This window comes from Myxocyprinus asiaticus, chromosome 21 (genome assembly GCF_019703515.2).
Source record: "Myxocyprinus asiaticus isolate MX2 ecotype Aquarium Trade chromosome 21, UBuf_Myxa_2, whole genome shotgun sequence".
Taxonomy (NCBI): Eukaryota; Metazoa; Chordata; class Actinopteri; order Cypriniformes; family Catostomidae; genus Myxocyprinus; species Myxocyprinus asiaticus.
In genome coordinates, this window is record NC_059364.1 from 11,771,400 (window position 1) to 11,795,532 (window position 24,133).

At 37.3% G+C, this 24,133-nt stretch overlaps 1 protein-coding gene across 1 annotated transcript; it reads left to right on the plus strand.

Moving 5' to 3' along the window:
• Window positions 1-981: 981 nt before the first annotated feature.
• LOC127411654 (sphingosine-1-phosphate phosphatase 1-like) lies at window positions 982-24,124 on the plus strand. Its single transcript, XM_051647368.1, has 3 exons — window positions 982-1,990; window positions 17,038-17,127; window positions 18,557-24,124. The coding sequence occupies exons 1-3, from the start codon at window positions 1,271-1,273 to the stop codon at window positions 19,106-19,108; spliced, it is 1,362 nt and encodes a 453-aa protein (XP_051503328.1). The 5' UTR covers window positions 982-1,270; the 3' UTR covers window positions 19,109-24,124.
• Window positions 24,125-24,133: the final 9 nt, after the last annotated feature.

Here is a 24,133-nt window from a genome sequence, read left to right on the forward strand (position 1 = left end):
AAACGTATATAATGAGGGCACAAACTACAACCACATGAAGCATTGCGAATGATGCCGTTGAATAAAAAAACTATGTGGCTATACAAAACTATTGGTTTTAGGTTGTTGATTATAAGTATAGAAACAATAAATTGTACGTTTATTGCTCAATATTCCGATATGTACAAATATATAAGTAGTTTAAGGGTGAAGTGAGACCGACTCGATTACGTCATTCACAGTGCGTCATGGGAGCACGCGGTCGCTCTTAGGGACGTTTCGCGGGTTTCAATTGGCCGCGGTTCTCTGATTGGTGGAGCTTTCTCTGCTGTACCATGGGTAATGTAGTTGTTTACCATGAATTCCGCTATCAAACAAGAGTTTTAAACAATGTAGTTGACGAAAGCATATTCCATCGGCTAACAACCTCGTAACTCACGGTAAGTCTGTCTTTAAAAGTTTATAATTTATAATTGAAAATCAATTCGTCTATGGGATAAATGAATGGGAATTTTACTTCCGGAACCAGACTGTTGCGCTCTGTTGTCTTACATTTACACTCTAAAACGTACAATCATTTAAATCTATAAATTCGAATTACTGACATCTGTCATACAAATATAAATCGACCCCAGCAATCTCTAGAAATCATTACGAAAAGGCCTCATCTTGCTATCACAAGCAAATATGGTTGGTCCATCCTGAGCAAGCGCTGAGAAAAGTAACATATATCATGTGAAAACGTCTTTCATGGCTGTTACGGAACAGTTGGCAAGTCTAAAAGACTGCAGAATAACATTATGTTGACTTTGTCAAACCAACATAATAATAACAATGACCAACTTTAATCGCAATTGAACTGAAAAAAAAAAAATATATATATATATATATATATATATATATATATATATATAAATCTGTCGGGACCGTTTGGCTTCGCCCATTTTTAGCATCACCGCCTCTTGCTCACTGTCATTCTAGTATTTTCACTGCTTGCGCAGATCTGTCAGTAACCGGAAACGGCGTGGGGGGTCGGTACAGCAGGACGATTGTAAACCTCAAATGTGTTTTGTTGCCTTCGTTTTCTTCGTGTCATATATGTCCAGCAATCATTTTGTCACTGGTCATAAGGGTATTTGTCTCGGTTAGATCGTGCGTTTGAGTGTTTGGCATGGAAACGGCGAGAATGGTTTAATAATCTACGACGCTGTTCACTGTCGGCAGAGTTTCGGAGCCCCATCTTCTCTCGGTCCTACCGGGTAGGTTCAGCTTGCGCAGTTTGTCGCTGGACATGGCAAGCGGATTGAAAGAGAGATTTTTGCGGCTCACGCGTTACCTGCAGGACCCGGAGCACGTCGCACGCTTCCAGCGACTGTGCGGGGTGCGCGGGACCGACATGCGGGACAAAGCCTACAACGGGGCAACGTTTATCCGCCACGGGGATGTTCAAAACGGAGGTGGGGATGGACTCCGCCGGAGAACAACAGAATCAGAGATCAATGGGCAGAAGTGCAAAAACGGAGTGGCGAATGGGACAGCAGTGCTTGCTCCAGGAACCGGGAACGGTCAGCACAGCGGGCGAGCACCGGGTGAGCATATGGAGGACGGCTCTGAACTGAACGATGCTCGGAGAACCACAGTAAAGCCGTTGCGCAGAAACTCTCTCACCGAAGACGTCGGCCAAGAGTTCCTCATCGAGAACAAGTTTCTCTTCTACCTTTTCACGCTCGGTACCGAGCTTGGGAATGAGCTGTTCTACATCATGTTCTTCCCGTTTTTCATGTGGAACGTGGACGCGTACGTCAGCCGGCGGCTCGTAGTGGTCTGGGTGTGGGTCATGTATCTCGGACAGTGTACAAAAGATGTGATCCGGTGTCCGAGGCCCGCCTCACCGCCGGTGGTCAAAGTGGAGATGTTCTATAACTCTGAGTACAGCATGCCCTCCACTCATGCCATGTCCGGTACAGCAATACCGGTGAGCCTATTCCTGCTGACCTACGGACGGTGGGAGGTAAGAAAGTCCACCACTTAATCCATGCATAAAATGTAAAAATTAATTGTTTATAAATTAATGTCATTGCCTTAAATTTGAACACACACATTCTGCAAACTTGTACACTTGCAGTATTCCCAAAAAAGCGTTTGCGCACTTAAAATGTAGCAGTTGCATTGCATTAGATAACGAATTATTAAACCAAGGAACATTTATTTTAAAGAAAGATAAGCGCAATTTTTAAGCAAAATATTTCACACACACATACACTAAAAAAGTGTGTTTTAAAGGAATAGTTCACCTTAAAATGAAAATTTACTCACCCTCATGCCATCCCAGATGTGATTGACTTTATTCTGCAGAACACGAATTAAGATTTTTAGAAGAATATCTCAGCTCCATACAATGCAAGTGAATGGTGACCAGAACTTTGAATCTCCACAAATCACAAGTCAGCATAAAAGTAATCAATAAAACTCCAGTGGTTTAATTAATATCTTCAGAAACGATATGATAGGTGTGGGTGAGAAACAGATCAATATTTAAGTCCTTTTTTTTTTTTTTTTGCCATAAATCTCCACTTTCACATCCTTCTTCATTTTTTTTTTTTTTTGGCAATTCACATTCTTCGTGCATATCGCCACCAACTGGTCGGGGTTGGTCAAACATGGAGATTTATAGTAAAAAACAACTTAAATATTGATCTGTATCTCACCCAGACTAATCTGTTCACTTGAGAAGATATGTATTTAACCACTGGAGTCTTATGAATTACTTTTATTCTGCCTTTAAGTTATTTTTGAAGATTCAAATTTCTGTCAGTGGTCACCATTCACCTGCATTATATGGAACTACAGAGCTGAAATATTCTTCAAAAAATCTTCTTTGTGTTCTGCAGATGAAAGAAAGTCATCAACATTCTGGGATGGCATGAGAGTGAGTAAATTACGAGAGAATTTTCATTTTTGGGTGAACTATCCCCATAAGTATTATATATATATATATATAATATACAGTCATTTGAAAAAGAAAGTACACCCTCCTTGAATTCTATTGTTTTACGTACATAAAATTATCTGTTCCTTAGCAGGTCTTAAAATTAGGTAAATACAACCTCTGATGAACAACAACACATGACATATTACAACGTGTCATGATTTATTTAACAAAAATAAAGCCAAAATGGAGAAGCCATGTGTGAAAAACTAAGTACATCCTTACTGCTTCCATAGGAATTAAAAGGCTAAGTTGTTGCCAGGTGCTGCTAATCAAATGCCCTTGATTAATTGATCATCAGCAAGTGTGACCACATCTATAAAAGCCGAAGTTTTAGCAGTTTGCTGGTCTGGAGCATTCAGGTGTGTGTTAACAATGCCATGGAGGAAAGACATCAGCAATGATCTTAGAGAAGCAGTTGTTGCTGCCCATCAATCTGGGAAGGGTTATAAGGCCATTTCCAAACAATTTAAAGTCTATCATTCTACAGTGAGAAAGATTATTCACAAGTGGAAAATGTTCAAGACAGTTGCCAATCTTCCCAGGAGTGGACGTCCCAGCAAATTCACCCCAAGGTCAGACCGTGCAATGCTCAGAGAAATTCCAAAAAATTCCAAGTTATATCTCAGACTCTACAGGCCTCAGTTAGCATGTTAAATGTTAAAGTTCATGACAGTACAATTAGAAAAAGACTGAACAAGTGTTGTTTGTTTGGAAGGGGTGCCAGGAGAAAGCCTCCTCTCTCTAAAAAGAACATGGCAGCACGGCTTAGGTTTGCAAAGTTGCATCTGAACAAGCCACAAGACTTCTGGAACAATGTCCTTTGGACAGACAAGACCAAAGTGGAAATGTTTGGCCATAATGCACAAAGCCACATTTGGCTAAAACCAAACACAGCATATCAGCACAAACACCTCATACCAACTATCAAGCACGGTGGTGGAGGGGTGATAATCTGGGCTTGTTTTGCAGCCACAGGTCCTGGGCACCTTGCGGTCTTTGAGTCGACCATGAACTCCTCTGTATACCAAAGTATTCTAGAGTCAAATGTGACTCTCCAACAGCCAAAGCTTGGCCGAAATTGGGTCATGCAGCAGGACAATGATCCCAAGCACACTAGCAAATCTACAACAGAATGGCGGAAAAAGAAAAGAATCAAGGTGTTGCAATGGCCCAGTCAAAGTCCAGACCTCAACCCGATTTAAATGCTGTGTCGGGACCTTAAGAGAGCTGTGCATAAACAAATGACTGCGAACCTCAATGAACTGAAGCAACATTGTAAAGAAGAGTGGGCCAAAATTCCTCCACAACGATGTGAGAGACTGATAAAGTCATGCAGAAAATGATTACTTGAAGTTATTGCTGCTAAAGGTGGTTCTACAAGCTATTGAATCATAAGGTGTACTTAGTTTTTCACACATGGCTTCTCCATTTTGGCTTTAGTTTTGTTAAATTAAATCATGACACGGTGTAATATGTCATGTGTTGTTGTTCATCTGAGGTTGTATTTACCTAATTTTAAGACCTGCTAAGGACCAGTTGATTTTTATTATGTCCTGATACGTAAAACCATAGAATTCAAGGAGGGTGTACTTTCTTTTTCACATGACTGTATAATATAATATATATATATACACACACACACTACCGGTCAAAAGTTTTGAAACACTTAATTTTTTTTCACATTTTAGAATAATAGTAATGTCATCAAAACTATGGAATAACATAAATGGAACTATGGGAATTATGTTGTGACTAAACAAAATCCAAAATAAATCAAAACTGTGTTATATTTTAGCATCTTCAAAGTAGTCACCCTTTGCCTAGAATTTGCAGACATGTACTCTTGACATTTTCTCAACCAGCTTCTTGAGGTATCACCCTGGGATGCATTTTAAACAGTACTGAAGGAGTTCCCATCTATTTTGGGCACTTATTGGCTGCTTTTCTTTATTTGGTCCAAGTCATCAATTTCAAAAACATTTTTTTTTTTTTAATTTGTTTTATAATTAAATTAATATGGTGGCACAGTTACATTTTTGTCTACAAAACTAATTTCAAGCATACGCCTTCAGATCAAAAGATTTTTAAAGATCATGAGAAACATTTCAGTCAAGTGTTTCAAAGGTTTTGACCGTGTGCGCATACGTGGGTACACTTTCCGGTTTTCAAGTAGAACATGACTACACAAGTACATCATTGGTTACTCAGCTGGGTCACTGGTGAACTTTAGTGGAACTGACTTCATACTTCCACTAAAATGACCATTTTACCCCTTACAGCCGTATATATAAGTGGTGGAAGACAAAAAAAATTGAGCCTTGAACCTAATTGCACAAAAAAAACCAAAGTCATTCCCCAAACTCACACCATTTGATTAAGTCAATATAGTCAATAAACAGGAATTTTTATTGCGCCACACAGTGGTTACAGTTTTTGAGAAAATTAACCTACGAATGGCTTAATTAAAGCTGTCTCTGCATATTAATCTGTGATAGGAGAAAGTATGTAACACTGAAAAGTTACACACTTCAGCTTTAAATTTTATCTTGACCTGGTAATGCATTGATAAAGTAATATAATGTGTGACATTTCTTAATTGCTGCGCATTTCGAGGTTAGACATGTTTACTTTAATCCTCTCCTGATTTTAGAATGAAAAGTTAATGTCTTTAAAGTTAGACCGATATAACCACTTGATTCTATTGTTGGCTGTGCAGTGCAGGTCCTTCTGTCTAATGGAAAGGTTTTTGAGAAATGTGCCAAGCAAATACAGAATGATATAAAATTATACACAGTGCATTAAAGTACAAAGTGCATGCATATTTAACAAGGCTGGCATTATTTAGTTGATTGTCTGTCTGTTACTAAACAACACTTTGTGGTGTTAATCCTATTCTGGAGCAGAGTTTAATAAATACGGGTTAAAAGTGATGTTAACCCACTTTCAAAAATGTAAGTGTAAAGTGGCCTTAAAGGGATAGTTCACCTAAAGATGAAAATTCTCTCATCGTTTACTCACCCTCATGCCATCCCAGATGTGTATGACTTTCTTTCTTCTGCTAAGCACAAAGATTTTAAGCAGAATATCTCCACTTTGTAGGTAAATACAATGCAAGTGAATGGTACAGTGTTGGTAAATGGTACAATATTTAAGTCCTTTGTACTATATATTCTCCTCCCTGCCCAGTAAGTGGCAATAAGAATGTAAAAGTGAAGATTGGTAGTAAAAAGGACTAAATATTGATCTGTTTCTCACCCACACCTATCATATCACTTCTGAAGATGATGATGTAACCACTGGAGTAATATGGATTACTTTTATGCTACCTTCAAAGTTCTGGTCACCATTCATTTTAATTGTATTGACCTACAGAGCTGAAATATTCTTCTAAAAATCTTTGTTTGTGTTCTGCTGAAGAAAGTCAGTCATACACATCTGGGATGGTATGAGGGTGAGTAAATGATGAGAATTTTATATTTTTGGGTGAACTATCCCTTTAACCTGGGGTTAAAAATGACAGGAAAAGCCTTTTAGAAGCTAAACACAACATTAAACGTGGCTTTACACTCACACGCATGTAACCTTTAAGCTTTGATTATATATTCCACAGCAGACAGAACTTTGCCATACTCTAATATAACAAACACAAACTTTATTTTGAAAGATTCAAGAGGTTTGTTGGCCATTATGTGAAAAAGGATTTTGGGGTTTTATAGTGCCTTTCACTTAGTTTAGTGAAAGTTTATAAAATGAAATACACTGCTACCTCATGGTGTTTATACTGTATGCGTCCTAAGATGACATTACAGTCATTTTGAGCAGTTGTACTCAGAAATAAAATAATCTCGGCTTTTTGCAGGGTTTAGGGGCCAGCGTGTTTGAATTTTCGAGACACTGTTTAGCTTAGTCTTATCTAAGAGTGCTGAGATTGATTTTGTCCCTCTCAATCATGCCGTTACTTTCAGTCCTCAGCAGACCTTCTGCTGGGTCACTGATAAGCACACTCTCTCCCCCCCCTTTCTTATCTCTTTTACTGTAGCTCTGCTTTATGTCTGTAGCCTGTTTTATCATTTGCTCTGGTCTTTTTTGGCTTTTTCCTACTCCCTCCAACTTTCACTTTCTGTCTGACTCTTTATTTCTCCCACTCTCCCTCCTCTTTTGTGGTCTTCAGGTGCAGTTTTATAAGACGCGCAAGATGTGTCTAGTATATAGTAATAGGCCTATATATTACATACACCAGGGGTTTTTAAACTGGGGTACAGGGATGCTTACATTTCAGCTAGGCTGTGGCATTGTTAACAAAAGTATATTAAATTGACAATGTCCCCTTTCACACATGCAACTTGGTAAATTGCAGTAAAATCGTTGGGTTGCCTTTACTGGTAAATGTACCACATCTTCTGTTCACACATGCAACAGTTTCCCTCTTTTTTCCATTTTGCAACCATTTACACATCAGCTCCAAAATGCCATTAAACTCTACGATGTAGTTAGTTTTTTATTAGTCGACAAATTTTTTCAGCTGCCCGGATGAAGAGAAGCACTTTTAGGCTGGATTACACTCTACCACTTTTAAAATATGAACAGAATCTAAAAATACAGGTATCACACTTACCAACTATGTAAATGGCTATTGACAAAAACTGGGCATCACACACTAGTCGATCTGATGTACAAACTGACGTTGAAACACACGCCCCAATTCTTAAGACACGCATGACCGATGTAAACAAACATGGATGCACGGGAGCGCTGCCATTGATGTTGCTGCTTTTCTGTTCCGAGTATCAAAAGAAACGGGCCAAGCTCATTTGGGTGCGGTCTTGAGTGAAAAAATGGAGACTGCATCACGAGTTGGAGGTGAGTGGCGTTAAAAGTTTTCTCCACTTTGAGCGCTTGTTCGCCATCCCCATTTCTTCGTTGTCCAGTGTCATGCCACGCATATTAATTTTTTTTTTAAGCATAATCCACTATGAGATTTCCTCTACAGTCAGCTCTAAAGTATGACAGATTTTTTTATATCTTCCGAATAAATGGAATAATTTTACTATCTGTCAAATTTTCAGACATTTTTGGACTGTAACTGAACCGTCTCCATCTTACGCCAGCACGTCCTAAACTCATACGTGCTCAAATCATTAATCTTATGACTTTGTTCACACATATTATCAAAACTGAACTTTTCAGGTAATGTTACAACTTCTCATTCAGGGAAATAGCCAGTGCAAAATTCACAGGTATTTTCAAATGGGTTGTGTTCACACATGACCTCTAAACTGAAAATTGCTGTTAATTTTCTGGAAAAGGCTGTATGTGTGAAGGCGACTACCGTGTAGGACTATATGCTTTGTCAAATATGACTCGATTAATGTTTATGCAGTTTAAGAAAACCCCCACATTTCTGGGTGTGTGTTATAGGTGTATCAGTGTAGCTCATTTTTTCTGTTATATTGTGTGTGCAGATACTTGAGCAGGATGAGCAACACATACACACACTCCCCCAGTCACACTGACACATTCCCAAACTCCCATGTCGTTGTCATAGAGATCATAGACACATTAAAAAGATAGTTCACTTAAAAATTGCATTTCTATCAGAAATATCGGTAAATGATGATATCTGCAACCCTGTTCATTATGCATTAATTATCTAGTTTACTGACTGAATGTTTTTACTACTGTACGAGTGTGATAAAACATAATTTAATGGGCATTTTAGGAGTTGTGTTTGTCAGCGGTCTAGAGTTTGTTTCAACAATAATGTAATGATGACAGACTGGTTGCATTAAGTACTTTTTAAAGGCAAAATACTCTGAATAGGCAACTTTTAAATGCTACCTCCGTCTCTTTGACTGATGTTTTCATCTGTTTTGGTGTGTGTGTGTTTGACCAGCCGACATCAGTTACGTATAAGTTATGTATATTAGTCGCAGGATCTTTCAGATGATGGAAAAAAAAAACAAAAAAACACTACTTATATACTGGAAAATACGGTACTCACCTTCATGATGGTGTTTACAAACCCATATGACTTTCTTTCTTCAGTGGAACACTAAAGGAGATGTTAGAAAGTCAAATGGTTTTGGAACAACATGAGAGTGAGTAAATGATGACCAATAGTTTTTGGTTACTATTCTTTTAATATTGCAATGCACCAGGTTTTACACACACACAATCTCAACCATCTCAAAGAACACAGCTGTTGAGAGCGCTCTCTCTCTCTCTCTCTCACTCACACACACACACACACACACACACACACACGTAGTCTGTAATCAGAGGCAGATGTTCAGCAAGTGTGGTTAGCTGAGGTTTAGATGAGAGAGAGAGAGAGAGAATTCTGCATCTCTGTGTTGGTTCAGAATGTGGTCCAGGGTTTGAGTCATGTGGTCTCAGGGCATGAGGTGTGGTCTGGAAAACTTGGCATGCTCCAGGTGTCTGAGTGTGTGAGTGTGTGAATACTCAGTTCACATTTCTGACTGTATGGTTTCACGGAGGTGTGTGTTAAAGTAAGCTAAGGAACACATCACTATTACTGTTGCTCATACTGGGGTTAGGATTTTTTCTAAATCTGTTACTTGGAGTATTAAACTTTGGTGTGTAACTCATCCCACATCGTTTGCGCTACGGACATGAATGACCTCAAATCGTGCGGTTTGTGAAGGAAATGTGTGTTATTTCTTTACTAAGCAATCAAACATAGGATTTTTGCCTGGCAGTAGAGAGAAACCATTATGAAAATTTTCGGCTGATACCGATTTTAACAAAAGAAATATAGGCAGATAACGATATTTTGCCGCTTACCTTATTTTGTCATAAGTATACTGTTTTACATAGTAATGCTTAAAAATATAAAGAGGTACAAAAGCTTTTTTAGTGTTCTAACAATAAATAGTTTCCAATATATGCCTATAGGTAAGTGTCACGTCCATTGATGGTGTTTTTTACACATTAATGTAAGAACAAGAAGGAATAAAAAATGTATTTCACATGTTCCAACCCTTCTAGAAAATGTAGTTTATTTTTGGACTGTGCAATTGAATTCTATTTTTGCAAAGTATGTTACTAACTAATTATAAATAAACCATCGGTTTTTCATATCTGCATTTTCATTCTTATTACCAATATGTAGATGGTTTTAAATTGGTCAATAATTGGCTGATAAATATTGGCAGCCGATACGTTGGTGCATCCCTACTTGGCAGGAGAACAAACAGGTGAAAAAATACCATAGACTTCCATTGAAGGAGGGTCCCAAATTATATCAAGGGACCAGAATATAGAGACTTTGCAGTTTGACTTTGGTCAGAAAATAACCACCTAGAGCACCCTTGCAACCACATAGAACACGCTGGTATCATAATGAGTTTTGCACAGGCAAGAACAACTTGCGTTTTCTTCAGAAAATGGAAAAATCGTAATCACAATTTAAATTAATTGAGTTTCAATGCTTCTTGGATTTCACAGTATCATGAGCCTGTTTTGCTAATTAAGCAGACCATTATTCACTGAACACATTTATTTATCTGTTTTTACAATTTCTGCATGAATTTATCCTTATGTGGGAAATTCTCATAAGGTGTCTTACAAAACTGCATAAACTCATGAGATATTTCAAAATAACACACAAGCAATCGTTTGATAGTTTTGCTTTTCTGCTTTGTTCAGGATAGAAAGTCTTTTGCCAGACATAGCAAATGTTAGAAGGTACTAAGTTTATCACTGCGCTGACGTCTGGTTGTCAGGACAGCAATGGGATAATGTCCTTTTTCCTTTAATATGTTGTACTGAATGGAAATCCCATAGATTGTCGTGACATTTTCTTAGCAGCTGGCGTTTCAGTTCCACTGTAAATCTGTTGCTGGACATGTTTAAACATGGACATTGGCGCACATAACTCTCTGCAAGAGTGTTTAAACTCTGTTTCTGGAGTAATCTGTTTGGGAAGGTTACAGGCTGCCAAACACACAGACAGACATATTAAATTGACAGAATGATAACTGTAGGAATTCGGGATGTGCAAAACTTCATAATCGACTTGTTGGTCGGTTGTTTGAACAACTAGTTGGTGTTAAGGATAATGTGTAATTAGGCTCCGTTATGCATTCAAGAGCGCAGAACTGCAAGATAATATTGCAAGTACACATCTAGCTCACGACATCAAGCAGTTTGAACCTTTTTACTGCAACTACTGTATTTAGACAAAATCAGCCAAAGACTTTAATCTCTCCACAGCACCTCACAAATACTGTAACATTACTCACAGCAGAGGATTTAACCTCCTACAGTGATCGTCTTGAAATGTGTTGTTAAAAGCAGCACATAAAAGGACATTTAATTTCTTGCAGGGGGTCTAACTGTGCTGTCTGTTAAAAAATGTTAATGTTCGTAGTTGACCACTAATCGACTAGTCAGTTGTTGGACGATTAGTCGACCACCCTGGCACTTCCCTAGGAATGTGCTGTTGTGTAGTTAACAGCCACGTGATAAACACAGTGTTTTAAAATGACCTAAAAACACCTGTGCGGATGAGAATACCTTCCAAACTTGTTGAAAGGCCAGGAAAATGAGCATACTGCAGAGTATGTCACGTTGTAGTAAGCGAAGATCTGTTTAGAAGCAGACTGTTCAAGATGTTTGTTTTTTTTTTATTGGAGAATATTCAATACAAGTTCAAAGTTACAGTATGTCATTCCTAATTGCAAATTATACCTTGTATCTGATGACACTGAAAGTGTTCATGGTCATTTAAATGTCAGGTTGATCAGGACACTCTAAGCATGTGGTTGCTCTTTTTATAGTTTCCTGGTGCCTATGTTTCCCACTTTTTATTTGTCTGACCATCTTTTGCTTTGTGGGGTGGTTATGCAGTAAAGTGGTTGTTTTATTGTGTGCTGAGGGTTTGAATTTAGTGTTTGTTGGTTGAACAGCTGTTTTGCACAGGAGGGTCCATCTGTGGACAAATACCAGTGGTGTATTATAAAGAAAGTGAGTATGATCACAATGCTGATGTTAAGGAGCTCTAAAATACCAGATGATATAAGCACTCATAGATGTTTAGACTACCATATACACATACACGTTTGCTTTTCTATTATGGTACAAACTTTCCGTTCACTTCTATTGTTTATATCCTGTGATAATGATATTTCCTATTTTCTACCCCTAAACTTAACCTTGCAGAAACTTTTCTGCATTTAACATTTTCACTAAGAGATTATTGGGTATGTTTATAAAGCCACATTTCTAGTGGGGACTGTTAGCTGGTCTCCACAGTGATGGATTAGCTGACCAATACACACACACAGCAGATATTTCACCTCATGTAAGCATGTATCACTGTTACACCACAGTTTACAAGAAAACATGAGATTATTGGGTGTGTGGGTGAGGTTTTGCTGTGCTCGTGGATACCAAACGTCCCCACAATGATAGTAAAACCTAAAAATCTTTTCCCACCAAACGCAAATTTACACTGATTTCTCGCTGCGATGAACATTTTTAATAGAAAACAATAGATAGTCGAAAATAGTTGAAATAGACAGTCCATTCAGTATTGTTCTAATTGATAACGTTTTAAACGTTATTATTTTTTTACACTTGATTCTTTGTAATAACCCCTCCAACTGTGTATACATGATAAATACTGTCAGTCAAATTGTCCAGCAGGTGAATTGCAATAGTTTGTGAAAGTGTCTTAAATGTTTTCTTTTTAAGCAAATCAACAACACACTCTTCATCTCTGCTGCAGCTTGTAGAGAATGCATTTTATTTTTTCGATTGGCTCACTAAAGAACACGCTTGCTTGTCTTTCGTAATGTTCCATTCCATGGTTGTTTACTATTGAACTTAAGTAGTTTTATTCTCATTCGTGATTGGCGAATGGCAGACCAATAAAAGAAACAACAGAGAGCTAATTTGATGGGTTTAACATTAGGCTTGGGATCGATGCCATTTTCACGTATCGATAATTGGAAGATTTTCCTGATGATTATTGATATAGATATATATCAATCAGCATTTTTTTTTTTCAGATATAAATAGGGCTGCTCGTTGCACAAAACTTTTTGTCTTTCAAACATACTTCTCAACGGAACTTTGGTAAAGTGTGAGTGGCAGGGTTAATTAAAGGGAGCCGCGCACCGGACGCGTCTGGTGGACGACATGGTGCGTTCCAAAATTTAAAACTATTATTTTCTATGAAGATACGCACATGCCACGGGCTCGCTGTCTCCAGAGGCTGTTAAAAATTTGATAGTGCAACTTGCATAGTTTTTTATTAAATTCGACCCAAATCATTATCAAAGGACATAGATTCAGGATTCCCACAGTCATGGAAAACCTGGAAATATCAGGGAATTTTAAAATTGGGATTTCCAGGCCTGGAAAAGTCATTGAAATGAATAAAATCTTCAAAGTCATGGAAAAATCATGGAATTATTTTATAGTCAATATATTTTTATTTGTTATGCTCTGTCCTAAAATATTTAATCGGGGTGGTACATTGCACTGGATTAAAAACACACAGTGAAGAGTTTAAAATATATCATGTTATTTAGAATACCTGACCCAGGGCCCGACAATAAGGACTGTCTGATGGCCCGCACGTTCCACAATTCACAATCACAGTGCACTTTTTTCATTTTATCATTTTGTTGAAAATTAGCCATCCATATATTGGAACACATGAAATCAACAGTTCATTTCTATAAGACTGTAAATCCATCTCTGTCCGTGCTTTTCTCTCTCATCTCTCCATGCAGTGTAGACACCGTTTAACGTGCATGCGCACTCAAACAGGACAGAGCCCAAGTGTTGTTCCCTCAGTAAAAAAAAAAAAAAAGCGCAGTTTCTCACATTAGTTTGCGTTTAGAGATGAAGTGCTGAATAAAACGTAATAAACTTTGTTAAACCCCTGTTATACATGTAGCTGGAAATCTGAGCCGCTCACTATCCAAAATGCAAGTAGACTTATACATTACCTTAATGTTTTTCAAAATGTAAACATTAATTCCACATGCTAATGGCGTTCGATATGAATAGAAGAAAATCACTACGTTATTATTTATTTGAGTCGTTCAGCTGCAGGTTGAAGATGACTATTTAAAACCATCTACTTCATATTTTTCTCATAACACCTGTTAACATTTCTCATTTCTGGATTGTGTATCAGTCAGTGTTGGTCTTGTTTGGGTTGTCTAATTTCAAGTTTATACCCACACTCTTAATTTACAGATTAAGCCTAATATCTACCTACTGTACTGTATGTACTGTACACATCACAACCAATTTAGGAGCATGGTCTCCTCTCTCAGGGATTCATATGTTTATAACATTCAGCCAATAAACAAATCTTTAACTCGATGACTAAATCTTTGATTCTGCTTGTGAAAACTAGTTTAAAAGTTGAGAGCAATACTAAACAGGTCACGGAAAACCCATAATTTTCTCCACAGAACTCTTCACTTAAAAACATATGTAAATAGCTGGACAGCTGGTGTTAATATGATGAATTTATGAATTTCTATCTGTAAAGCGCTGATATTGGATTACGTAAGGCATGAATCATATCTTGCAAATTATAAATCTGATACAATTTGGGGGGAAATTGTCTTAAAAACAATATTTATTAAAAAACAATTCGCTGCAGTCACGTTTTTTAAATCCATGATGGTAAAAACAGTTATTTTTCTTTTTTGTGTTAGGGCCAGTGAAAATGTTGGAAGGGCAAGTAAAAATCCAAAACACTGGCCCGGCTGGGCCAGTAGAAATGATCCTTAGTGTTGAGCCCTGCCTGACCAATTAGAGACAACGATATACTGCTAATCCCTGCCCAGTTTAGGATTCACGCAATATGTTTTTCTCAATGTAGTGGTTTTGTTTTTAACTCATTTGCAATTGTGATTTTCAGTGCCATTTTCAGAATGAAAGGCTAAATGTTTGGGCATGAAAATGAGCTTTCAAGTCATGGAAATTTATTGGTTGAAAAGAGTGGGAACACTGTAGATTATTTACACTAGTCGTTACTGTATATTGTGTATAAGTATCTTTCATTGAGCATACATAATGTAGCCTATTTTCAGTTACAAGTATGACCTATTGAGTGCTAAATACAGGGAAATTGCAAACTGCCATCAGCTCGTAACGAGAGTGATGCCTTGTTCATGCCGCGTCCAGCTTCAGTAAATGTTATCTTGCCCCCTTGTGGTCTCCCAAAGCTGTTACGCCAGACTACATTGAATGGAATGCAACTGGCAGTTAATTGAAAGCAAGCAAATGATGCTTCTAATTTAAATGTCTATAACGATGCTTCAAATATGTATCGATAAAATAACGTGCCGATCAATAATCGATATTTTATGACATCCCTATTTAACATGTAGGGCATATTATGTACACATTAGGGTGCTGTTAACACGTAAACCACTGTCTTCCTTTCAGTTCAAATGACAATGAATAAAGCATGCGCTGTGGGACCATTTGTCCGTGAAGATAACGTGTTCTGATGCAAATTGGAAAATAGGACTTTAAAGTTTAGTAGTAGCACGAGTACAATGCAGTGCCATAAAAAAAAAAAATTTAAAAAAGCATCTACAAGTCTCTACATCTAAGAACGTTTGTTTGCAGCCCCTCATTTCACTTGTTACACGAAAAACGGGAGGGGTGATACGATGCACGTCGGGACGTCAGTGCCTTCGGAGTGGGTTCCTGAGCTTGGTACCATCTGGCTGCGTACCATAATGACCCCTGCCCATGTAAATATGTTGATGATTAGGATTGCTCAGCAGCACAATACAGTATGCGTGTAGGATATGTTTTTATTCTTCCATTGTTAAACTGCCAAAAGTTTTCGCCTCGTAGGTTAATTGGGCGTGCAAGCTATCCATGAAAAAAAAATTGGTTCCTAATATAAGAAGGAAGTATGTGGTTGTTCATTTAAATGTTGATGTATTAGCTATTGCTAAATATGCACATCTGTCATGTGAGCCTGTTTTGTGTCAGCCAGTATAGACCTTTGTCATGCCTGTTTGGTCACTTGTTTGATTCAAGGCTTATCGGTTAACCGGTTAATAACCAGTTAATGCTGGCGGTTACACAGTTAAAAGAAGTTGCATCCCTAGTGCAAAGGCCTTAAGTTGTGGGTAGGGGACTCCTAACAGTCCCTACAATAAAAATGACAACAACAAAAAAAGGGACTAAATAATGCCTCAAATGGTAACAGGTTTTTTTTAAAGTGCAGGTTTAGGAGTAGGGCATAGCAAATAAAAAAAAAAAAAATGGAAGTCAATAGTGGGTGCCCACCGTGATATAAAACAAATGTGTGTGCACATGTGCACGTTGTTTAGAATACAATTTGTGCCTGAACTGTTACGCTGTGTATTGGATGGATTTCTAAGCATCTGGTATTCACTTTAATACATGGAAATGATAGATGGAGAGACAGATTATATATCCTCTGGCTCTTGAAGAGACATGATAGATGATAGTATGTTCTCTCGCCCAGGCTGTTCTTACTGCCATCTTCTCATATGTCTTTGCATATAGATAAAAGCAAATCAGTCAACATTGATGTTCTAGCTTGTGTTCGTTTTGTAACTCACCTGCACGTATAACGTTTCAGAGGTGTGTGGTATAATGTTTCACTGGTCTAAAGTGAAGCATTTCAGGAGAATAGACAGGTGCATTTCATGGGTCAAACTTCACAACAAAATCAAAATAAAGTAATATTAAATTATCATATTAGCCTTTTTTTATTCAATTACATTACATTGCTTACATTGCCCAATTCTCATTGTATAAAAATCCTTATATATATATATATATATATATAAAAACAAAAGAAGTCTATGGCATATGTTCATTTAGGTAAGGTAAACAAAATGTGTGTTTGTCAGGGATTGCACAACTGTGGTGAACTGAAATTGAAACCAGTTTTAGGGGGAAGAGTAGGAGAGAACGAGGATATAGAGAGAGAAAGAGGAAGAGTTTGGAGGTTGTTGAGTGAAATGTTGACAGTTTGTTTCACCAACAGAAACATTAAAGTGTGTGTGTGTTTATTTCCACAGTATCCTCTGCTGCTGGGTCTCTCTCTGGCTCTTAGCTGGTGTGTGCTGGTGTGTCTGAGCCGCATATACATGGGCATGCACTCCATACTGGTAAGGCATACGTAAAAACCCCTCACACAAACATGTTTTTATTCATGGTGCGTACTGTCCGTTGACTTCTGTTGTTTTTATACTGAACTAATAAAATGTTTTCGCTGTCTCTTCGTCTTCTTAAAGGTGAAGTAAAATTATGGGCTTTCTAATGGGACACGTGTACATGTTATCTGTTGTCTGTATTTGTGTGTGCATGTTATCTCTGTGTGAGTTCATTAAAGGGCGGTGACACTGGGAGGGAAAAAATGCCTGCCGTTTCTTCACTGGGCCAGATAATTACCGGCAGTAGAGTATTTGTGAGTGCGCGTGTGTGTGTGTGTTGAACAAAAACAGATACTGGTCAATTTAATATACCTTTACTGAACCTTTGGTCCTTTTGAAGAAAGATCAGACATGGCCTGAATGATAAGAGTGTGTGTATACTTGGCTATAGTTTGTGGACAAATTTGTACCCAGAAGTGAGCTAAATCGGACAAAACCTCCCTCTGGGGACATTTTGGGATGTCCTCATTTGGAGAAACTATCCATACATGATGATTTTAAAACTCTAATAACGCAAATACATTTTCTGTTAGCATTAGGTTTAGTTTATAGTAATTATAGTTAGCTTTATATAAAAACAATAGTAGTCTATGTTATGTCTCCATTTAGATAGCTAAGCGTGTGTGTGTGTGTGAGAGAGAGAGAGAGAGAGAGAGACCGACCGACCGACATGTGGTTACTCAAATGTACTATGAGCAGCCCTGTACTACTACTAACTACATCCATTTGTTTGGTTAACCGTCTGTCGTTTGTTGCCAGTGGCTGCCCCCAAATCCCCATTCATTATGAATATGTATCATGCATGTGTGCAGACACTGTAATTCCATCATGTTTTAAAAGCATCTTCACTTCATTACAGTGTAATTAAGCTCCATAATATCACCTGTTGGCAAGGTGTTTGTCTGGATGACACTTTTTCCATAATTTCTAACAGTCCCAATAATTTGGTGTTTCATCTGCATTATCTATTCCATGTCTGGTAAAGATGTACACTGAGTGGTAATGTCACCCTCTGGGTGACCTCATGCATTTGGTTGCCCTATTGGGCAAGAACAATCAAAAATAATAAGAGTCAATGGGAAGTCCCCACCTTAATAGAAAAACAAATGTGTGTGAGAGAGAGAAATAAAGCAAAATAAGAGGAGACAGTGTTTGTGGTATTAGGTTTTATCTCTGTATACAATAAAATATATATATTAAAATGTGTGCATTCACTGTACTGTATCTTTTTCAAATGTAAAACACCTTTTGAAAAACATTTCATGACATCTTTGGAGCTCAGCAAAAAAAAAATAATATTTTGCACTGCCAATTCATGTTTTCTTTTTCTTTTTTCTGCTTATTTTTTATGGTTTGTCATTGTTTATTTGTTTGTGTTGTTCAGGATATCATTGCTGGTTTCCTGTACAGTTTGCTGATCCTAGTGATCTTCAGTCCTGCTCTGGACATCATTGACGCCTTTAACTGCACTCATCGCTTTGCCCCTCTCCTCATCATCTCACTTCATGTGGGACTGGGCCTCTTCTCCTTCACCCTGGACACCTGGAGTACCTCGCGAGGTGACACCGCCCAAATCCTGGGCTCTGGGGCGGGTATTGCCTTGGCATCCCACATTAACTACAAACTGGGCCTGTTGCCAGACCAACCTGCATCGATGCTGCCTCTCCACCCCAAGCCTCTCACTCTCAGCTTGATCGGGCTCTGTCTGCTACGCTTTTGCCTGGGCGTCATCATTCTCCTGGTTACCAGAGCCATAATGAAGGCTCTCACAATCCCGCTTGTGTGCCGGATCTTTGGGATTCCGTGCGACGATGTTCGGAAGGCCAGGCAGCACATGGAGGTGGAGCTGCCATATCGATATATCGTCTATGGAACAGTGGGGCTCAATGCACTTTTCCTTGTGCCTTTCCTGCTTGGACATATGGGTCTGATGTGATTTGATCTGACGAGCTTTCAGCCAATAAGAGCACTTTTGAACTGCAAAGGCCCCTCCCCACAATCAATGATTGGTTAGAACTAATGCCAGTCATTTTACACTGTGCATGTTTTAAGTTTTACTTATGATGCACCTTGCAAACGTTTCATAAATATAAACTATCCTCCATCATTGTTGTTCATTTATACTTTAGCAGATTGTCAAATCAGATCATCTGTTTTTGGTTTTATTCTTAATTAAAAAAAATTAGAGTTTGCATTGCATATATCTGTTTAATTTTAGATTTTAAAACCTATTCTGATCTATAATCATATTAGAAACTTTTGTATCAAAGGGCTTGTCAACATTTTCTCAAGCAATATAGTGGTTTATTGTATGTTTAATTATCATACAATTTAGAAGATTTTGCAGAGTAGAAGCAAGTTTTGCTAATGCCATCGTAAGTTTATATTAGGAGGACTCAAACTCTTGCATCAAGAGTTGAAAATGCTTCATGCTCAGAAGACTGAAACTTTGTTTTAGAAGACAGGTTGTCACCTTTCAGGTGTAACCGATGCAAATGAGTGGTAATCTGTCTGCCATGGATTTGCTGAAACTGATGACGGCATTTGTATTTCTCTTGTTTCAAAGACTTGCATAAAATGCAAAAATTGTGGACTTAAAAGAAGGGTTCATCCAAAAATTTTAATCTAGTCATCGTTTACTCACCCCATGTCATTACAACCACAAATTTTTTTCTTTCTTCTGTGAAACACAAGGCGAGATTTTCAGCTAAATGTCAGAGCTCTTTTGTATTCAAGGAAGTGGATGGTTAATTAAACTACCATGCACCAAAAAAAAAATAAAATAAAAAATAAAAAAAAAACACTATAAAAGTATAACAAAAGAAGAGGAAGTTCATATGACTTGTGCGCTATATTCCAAGTCTTCTTAAGACATATGATAGCTTCATGTAAAGACCAGACTGACATTTAAGGCAAATCTCATTGCGGTTGCATTTTTCGACCCCATGACGTCAAACCTGCTAATGCACGTCTTAAAACACTTTTTTTGTTTGTTTTTAATGGAACTGCATGGGAAATGGTGACAAAATGTAAATTTTTGGGTGAATTATTCCTTTAAATGCAAATGTCAATAGAAAAAGCCACTCCTATCATAATGGTTAGCTGTTTGGGAGTAGCGTACCCTTTTGGTACTTGTTTCAGGTTCTTCCAGATGTGTAGCCTTTGGTTTTTACAGATCTATTGCTCCAAAGACTCTTCCTCCTCTTGTGATGAAGACTTTTTTTTTTTTTTTTTTTTTTTTCAAGGATAGACTGCCTTAACTGACCACTAGCTTCCAGGTTAAACCCAACCATGGGTTGTTTTGTACATTGAAAGTATTGGCAATGCACTAGTGATTCTGAATAATGTTTAATATTGATAGGTAAAACACAAGTCAGGGAGTTTGGCTCATAATCAAATTATTTTATATAGTAAATTTCTCACTCTGCTTTCATTCCCTGTAAGTTGCTACTTAAAATATGGTACTGTGTGTGTGTATATGTGATTTTATTATTCTCAATGAAAAACACCACGATTAAGAACAGATTAACAAATTCTTACTTAATAGTATTTAGCAGTGTCATATTGCAACAAAGTAAATTTCAGGGTTGTCCATTCTTGTTGCCTTTTCATAATCAATGTTGTGTTTAATGTATAGTTAAGATGAGTTTGTGGTACCATTTTAAAATGCACTGTTCCCAGTATGCACTGCTCTGCTACCTATGTGCATGCATGTGTGTGCTTGTGTGGTTTTTCCGCTGTGGTGACCTGCGCTTGGGCTTGCGTGCCACAGCAGAATGCATGTGTTTTTCTCTTTCTGTGGCCTTGTGGGTCTTGTACACATGCAAGTTCCTTTTTCTTGCTGAAACGGAAGGTAATTTCCCAGTTTGTTATTTTTGTAAACATGATTGTTTTGGATTCACAGAACAATGAGACATTAAAAACATCAATTCTACCAACTAAAGCAAATGCTGACATTTGCCCTTCCACTAATACATTCATTTTAGAACAATGCAGATCTCCATAATTTAAAGGTCAGATGGAAGAGAAATTACAGACAGTTCATGAAGTAGGAAGGAGAGAATAAGCAAAAATCACTCGTTTTTAGGACCAACTCTATGTGTTCCTTACTGTGTGATTCCTTGGTTCCATGATAAAATAAATCAGTGATTGGTTTGTGAATAGCAATAGTTAGCTTTTATGCACTAGTAATTCGTAAACATACAATTTCCAGATTATTAAGCAACGCATTCACTGTATTTAACTAATAGTGATTTGTTTATGACCAAATATGGTTGCTGCAGTAGCTTTATATAAACTATTTATTGTAATGTTCCTATGACCAGGCCCAGATGGGAATCTGCACCTACAGAACTCTTCCAATTTTAACAGATTTTGTAGTTTTACATGACCCACACCTACTTGCTTGTTTTTTTGGCTAATTTTTGGTGCTCTTAGCTGCCAATAAGAGTGTAGTATTCTCAGGTCCACTGAACGCAGTTTACCCTCCAATCAGTGCAGAAAATTAAGAAGTCCACAGATTCCATATGGGCCTGCCCCATGACTCTGATTAAGCTCTTGGTGTGAGAAACTAGTCCAATGGTAAAATTCTCATTTAAAAGTGCATTCTTTTCTGTGTTTTGGCTTTCTGTGGGTTTTACAGGCAAGACTTGCACTGAATAAACAGATTCTAAATTAACTACCACAGAGTGCCTTATTGTGTAATTCTCTGACATTCTGCAATGTTTGATGTTGGGAAACAAAGCGACTCTTATTCTTAGTGGTTTCTTTTTCTTCCAGTTGTGTATGTGGAAAAATAAATCTTAAACTGAACTAGAATACTTCAAATGAGAATTACTGATTGCTGCTCGGTCCACCCTGGTTTGTCTGTGATTACGTCCTGTGTGTGCAAACAAACAACAAAAATAAAGTTTAAAAATCAGCTTCTTTTAATGTTTTATTCGTCTGAGTAAGTTGAGTTGCTTAGTTTAAAAAAAAAAAAATAAAAATATATATATATATATATACACACACATATATATACATACAGTATATTGCTTTGGAATCAGTTTGTCCATAGGTTTATTACTATGTAAAAAGACTGCTTTGCATAGGGCTGTTTAATTGTACCATAGACGGTTTGTTTGCTTTGCCATAATGTGAATACTTCATTTCACAATTCTTTTTTTTTTTCTCTCTGTATCAAATGTGTTTCAAAAGGTTTGGATACTGTGTGTTCACTTATGTAAAACATTTGTTAGTGATCTTTTAGGTGCTCTGATTCTCTTGTGTGATGTTGATTTTGGTATTTATGATTTCTTGTTTAAGTATCTGTAAATACTGATGACTTTTCTCTAAGTATTGTAGGAGGCATTCTAAAGGTGTCAAGAGCTTGTTAGGTGTTGCTTGGTTTAGATCTAAAACAGCAACTACCATAAAAATCTAATAATTGTAAATGGCTATTTAATGTTGTGCACAATGATTCTGGAGAGCAGCTGAACTTAAGACAAAACAAATTCAGTGACCTTCACCCAGTTCTTGGCACCTGCAGAATGACACTCCCACAGGGCTGAAAATGTAATGCACAAATGACCAAGAATTCAGTGTTATAAGGACAAGTGTGCTCGTATTAGAAGGTGTGTTTTTCCTAGAATTTATCTGATGATCTTTATTTTTTCCAAGATTGTTTGGCATTTAATATACTTAATCTAAAGCAAAAATCTATTAGTCTTATCTGTTTTTGAAAGACTATAAAAAATAAAAACACTATAAGCAGCATAGGACTGGGTTTGATAAGCACATACTTGTTCAGTCTCTGTATCAGAGGAAGTTGCAGTGTTCCTGCTGAGATCAATGACTTTCACATAACGTCTAAAATATTAATGCACATGTGAGCATGTTTTAGCTAGATGATTAGTCCGGGCAGTTCAAATGCCAAAAACAACAACAACAACAACAACAACAACAAAAAAAAAACAGTTTCAATATGTAATATATTAGTATATAAGAACCAAATTCCTATTTGTGTTCTTTGAAAATACCATACAGCAATGTTTGCCAAACTTTGTTTTATACCACCATAACCCCATCAGTAAGACTCAAGTATCCCTTTGTTGATGCCAAATTTGAAATGTTTTGCTTATACATTTATTTACACTGGATATCATGTAGTAGTACCATTAATACTGTAAAGAAAATAATAAAAAAACACTACAATGATTCAGTTTTGTAAGCGACTACAAAATTACAAGATGCAATTGCAAGATTTACTTTAATCTATTGACAGTCCTAAAATTTTAAGTTGTAACTTCTGTTTTATATGTTTAACAGAGTACCCCCTGGAACTTACACTGTTAAAGATTTTTCCATCAAAAAACGGTAAAGAACTGGCAGCAGAGTTGCCAGCGAGTTACTGTAAAATTAACTGTGTCTTGCTGTTGCTGAAATTTACAGTTTGCTTCTGTTTTTGCAAATACAGCATAAAGCTGTAGTCGCCGGCATCATACTGTAAAAATACAGTGTTTTACTGTTGATCAAATTAACAGCTAGATACTGTTTTTACAGCTACAGTATACAACTGTAATATAGCAGCATACAGCTGTCAGGAGTGGTGGTGGTGTAGTGGACTAAAGCACTGAACTGATGAACAAAAGGTTGTTGGTTCAATTCCCACAACCACCACCATTGTGTCCTTGAGCAAGGCACTTAACTCCAGGTTGCTCCAGGGGGATTGTCCCTGTAATAAGTGCACTGTAAGTTGCTTTGGATAAAAGCGTCTGCCAAATGCATAAATGTAAATCACATAGCATCTACTGTTGATGAAATTAACAGCTATGTTCCCAGCATGAAGAAATTACTTAATTTTTACTCTTTACTAGTTTATTTTGACATTGTTTTTGTTGCAGTCTAAGTTACTTGTATTTTAATGTTCAGCTTTTACTTTTTTACATAAAAGTATGTTTGTTAATTGTCACCATTGTTG

What these genes read in the sequence shown, in the direction of transcription:
- LOC127411654 (XM_051647368.1), top strand. Translation starts at nt 1,271, where the DNA reads ATGGCAAGCGGATTGAAAGAGAGATTTTTGCGGCTCACGCGTTACCTG. An exon ending in TGACCTACGGACGGTGGGAG is followed by an intron (nt 1,991 to 17,037) that starts GTAAGAAAGTCC and finishes TTATTTCCACAG; the next exon opens with TATCCTCTGCTGCTGGGTCT. An exon ending in TGGGCATGCACTCCATACTG is followed by an intron (nt 17,128 to 18,556) that starts GTAAGGCATACG and finishes TGTGTTGTTCAG; the next exon opens with GATATCATTGCTGGTTTCCT.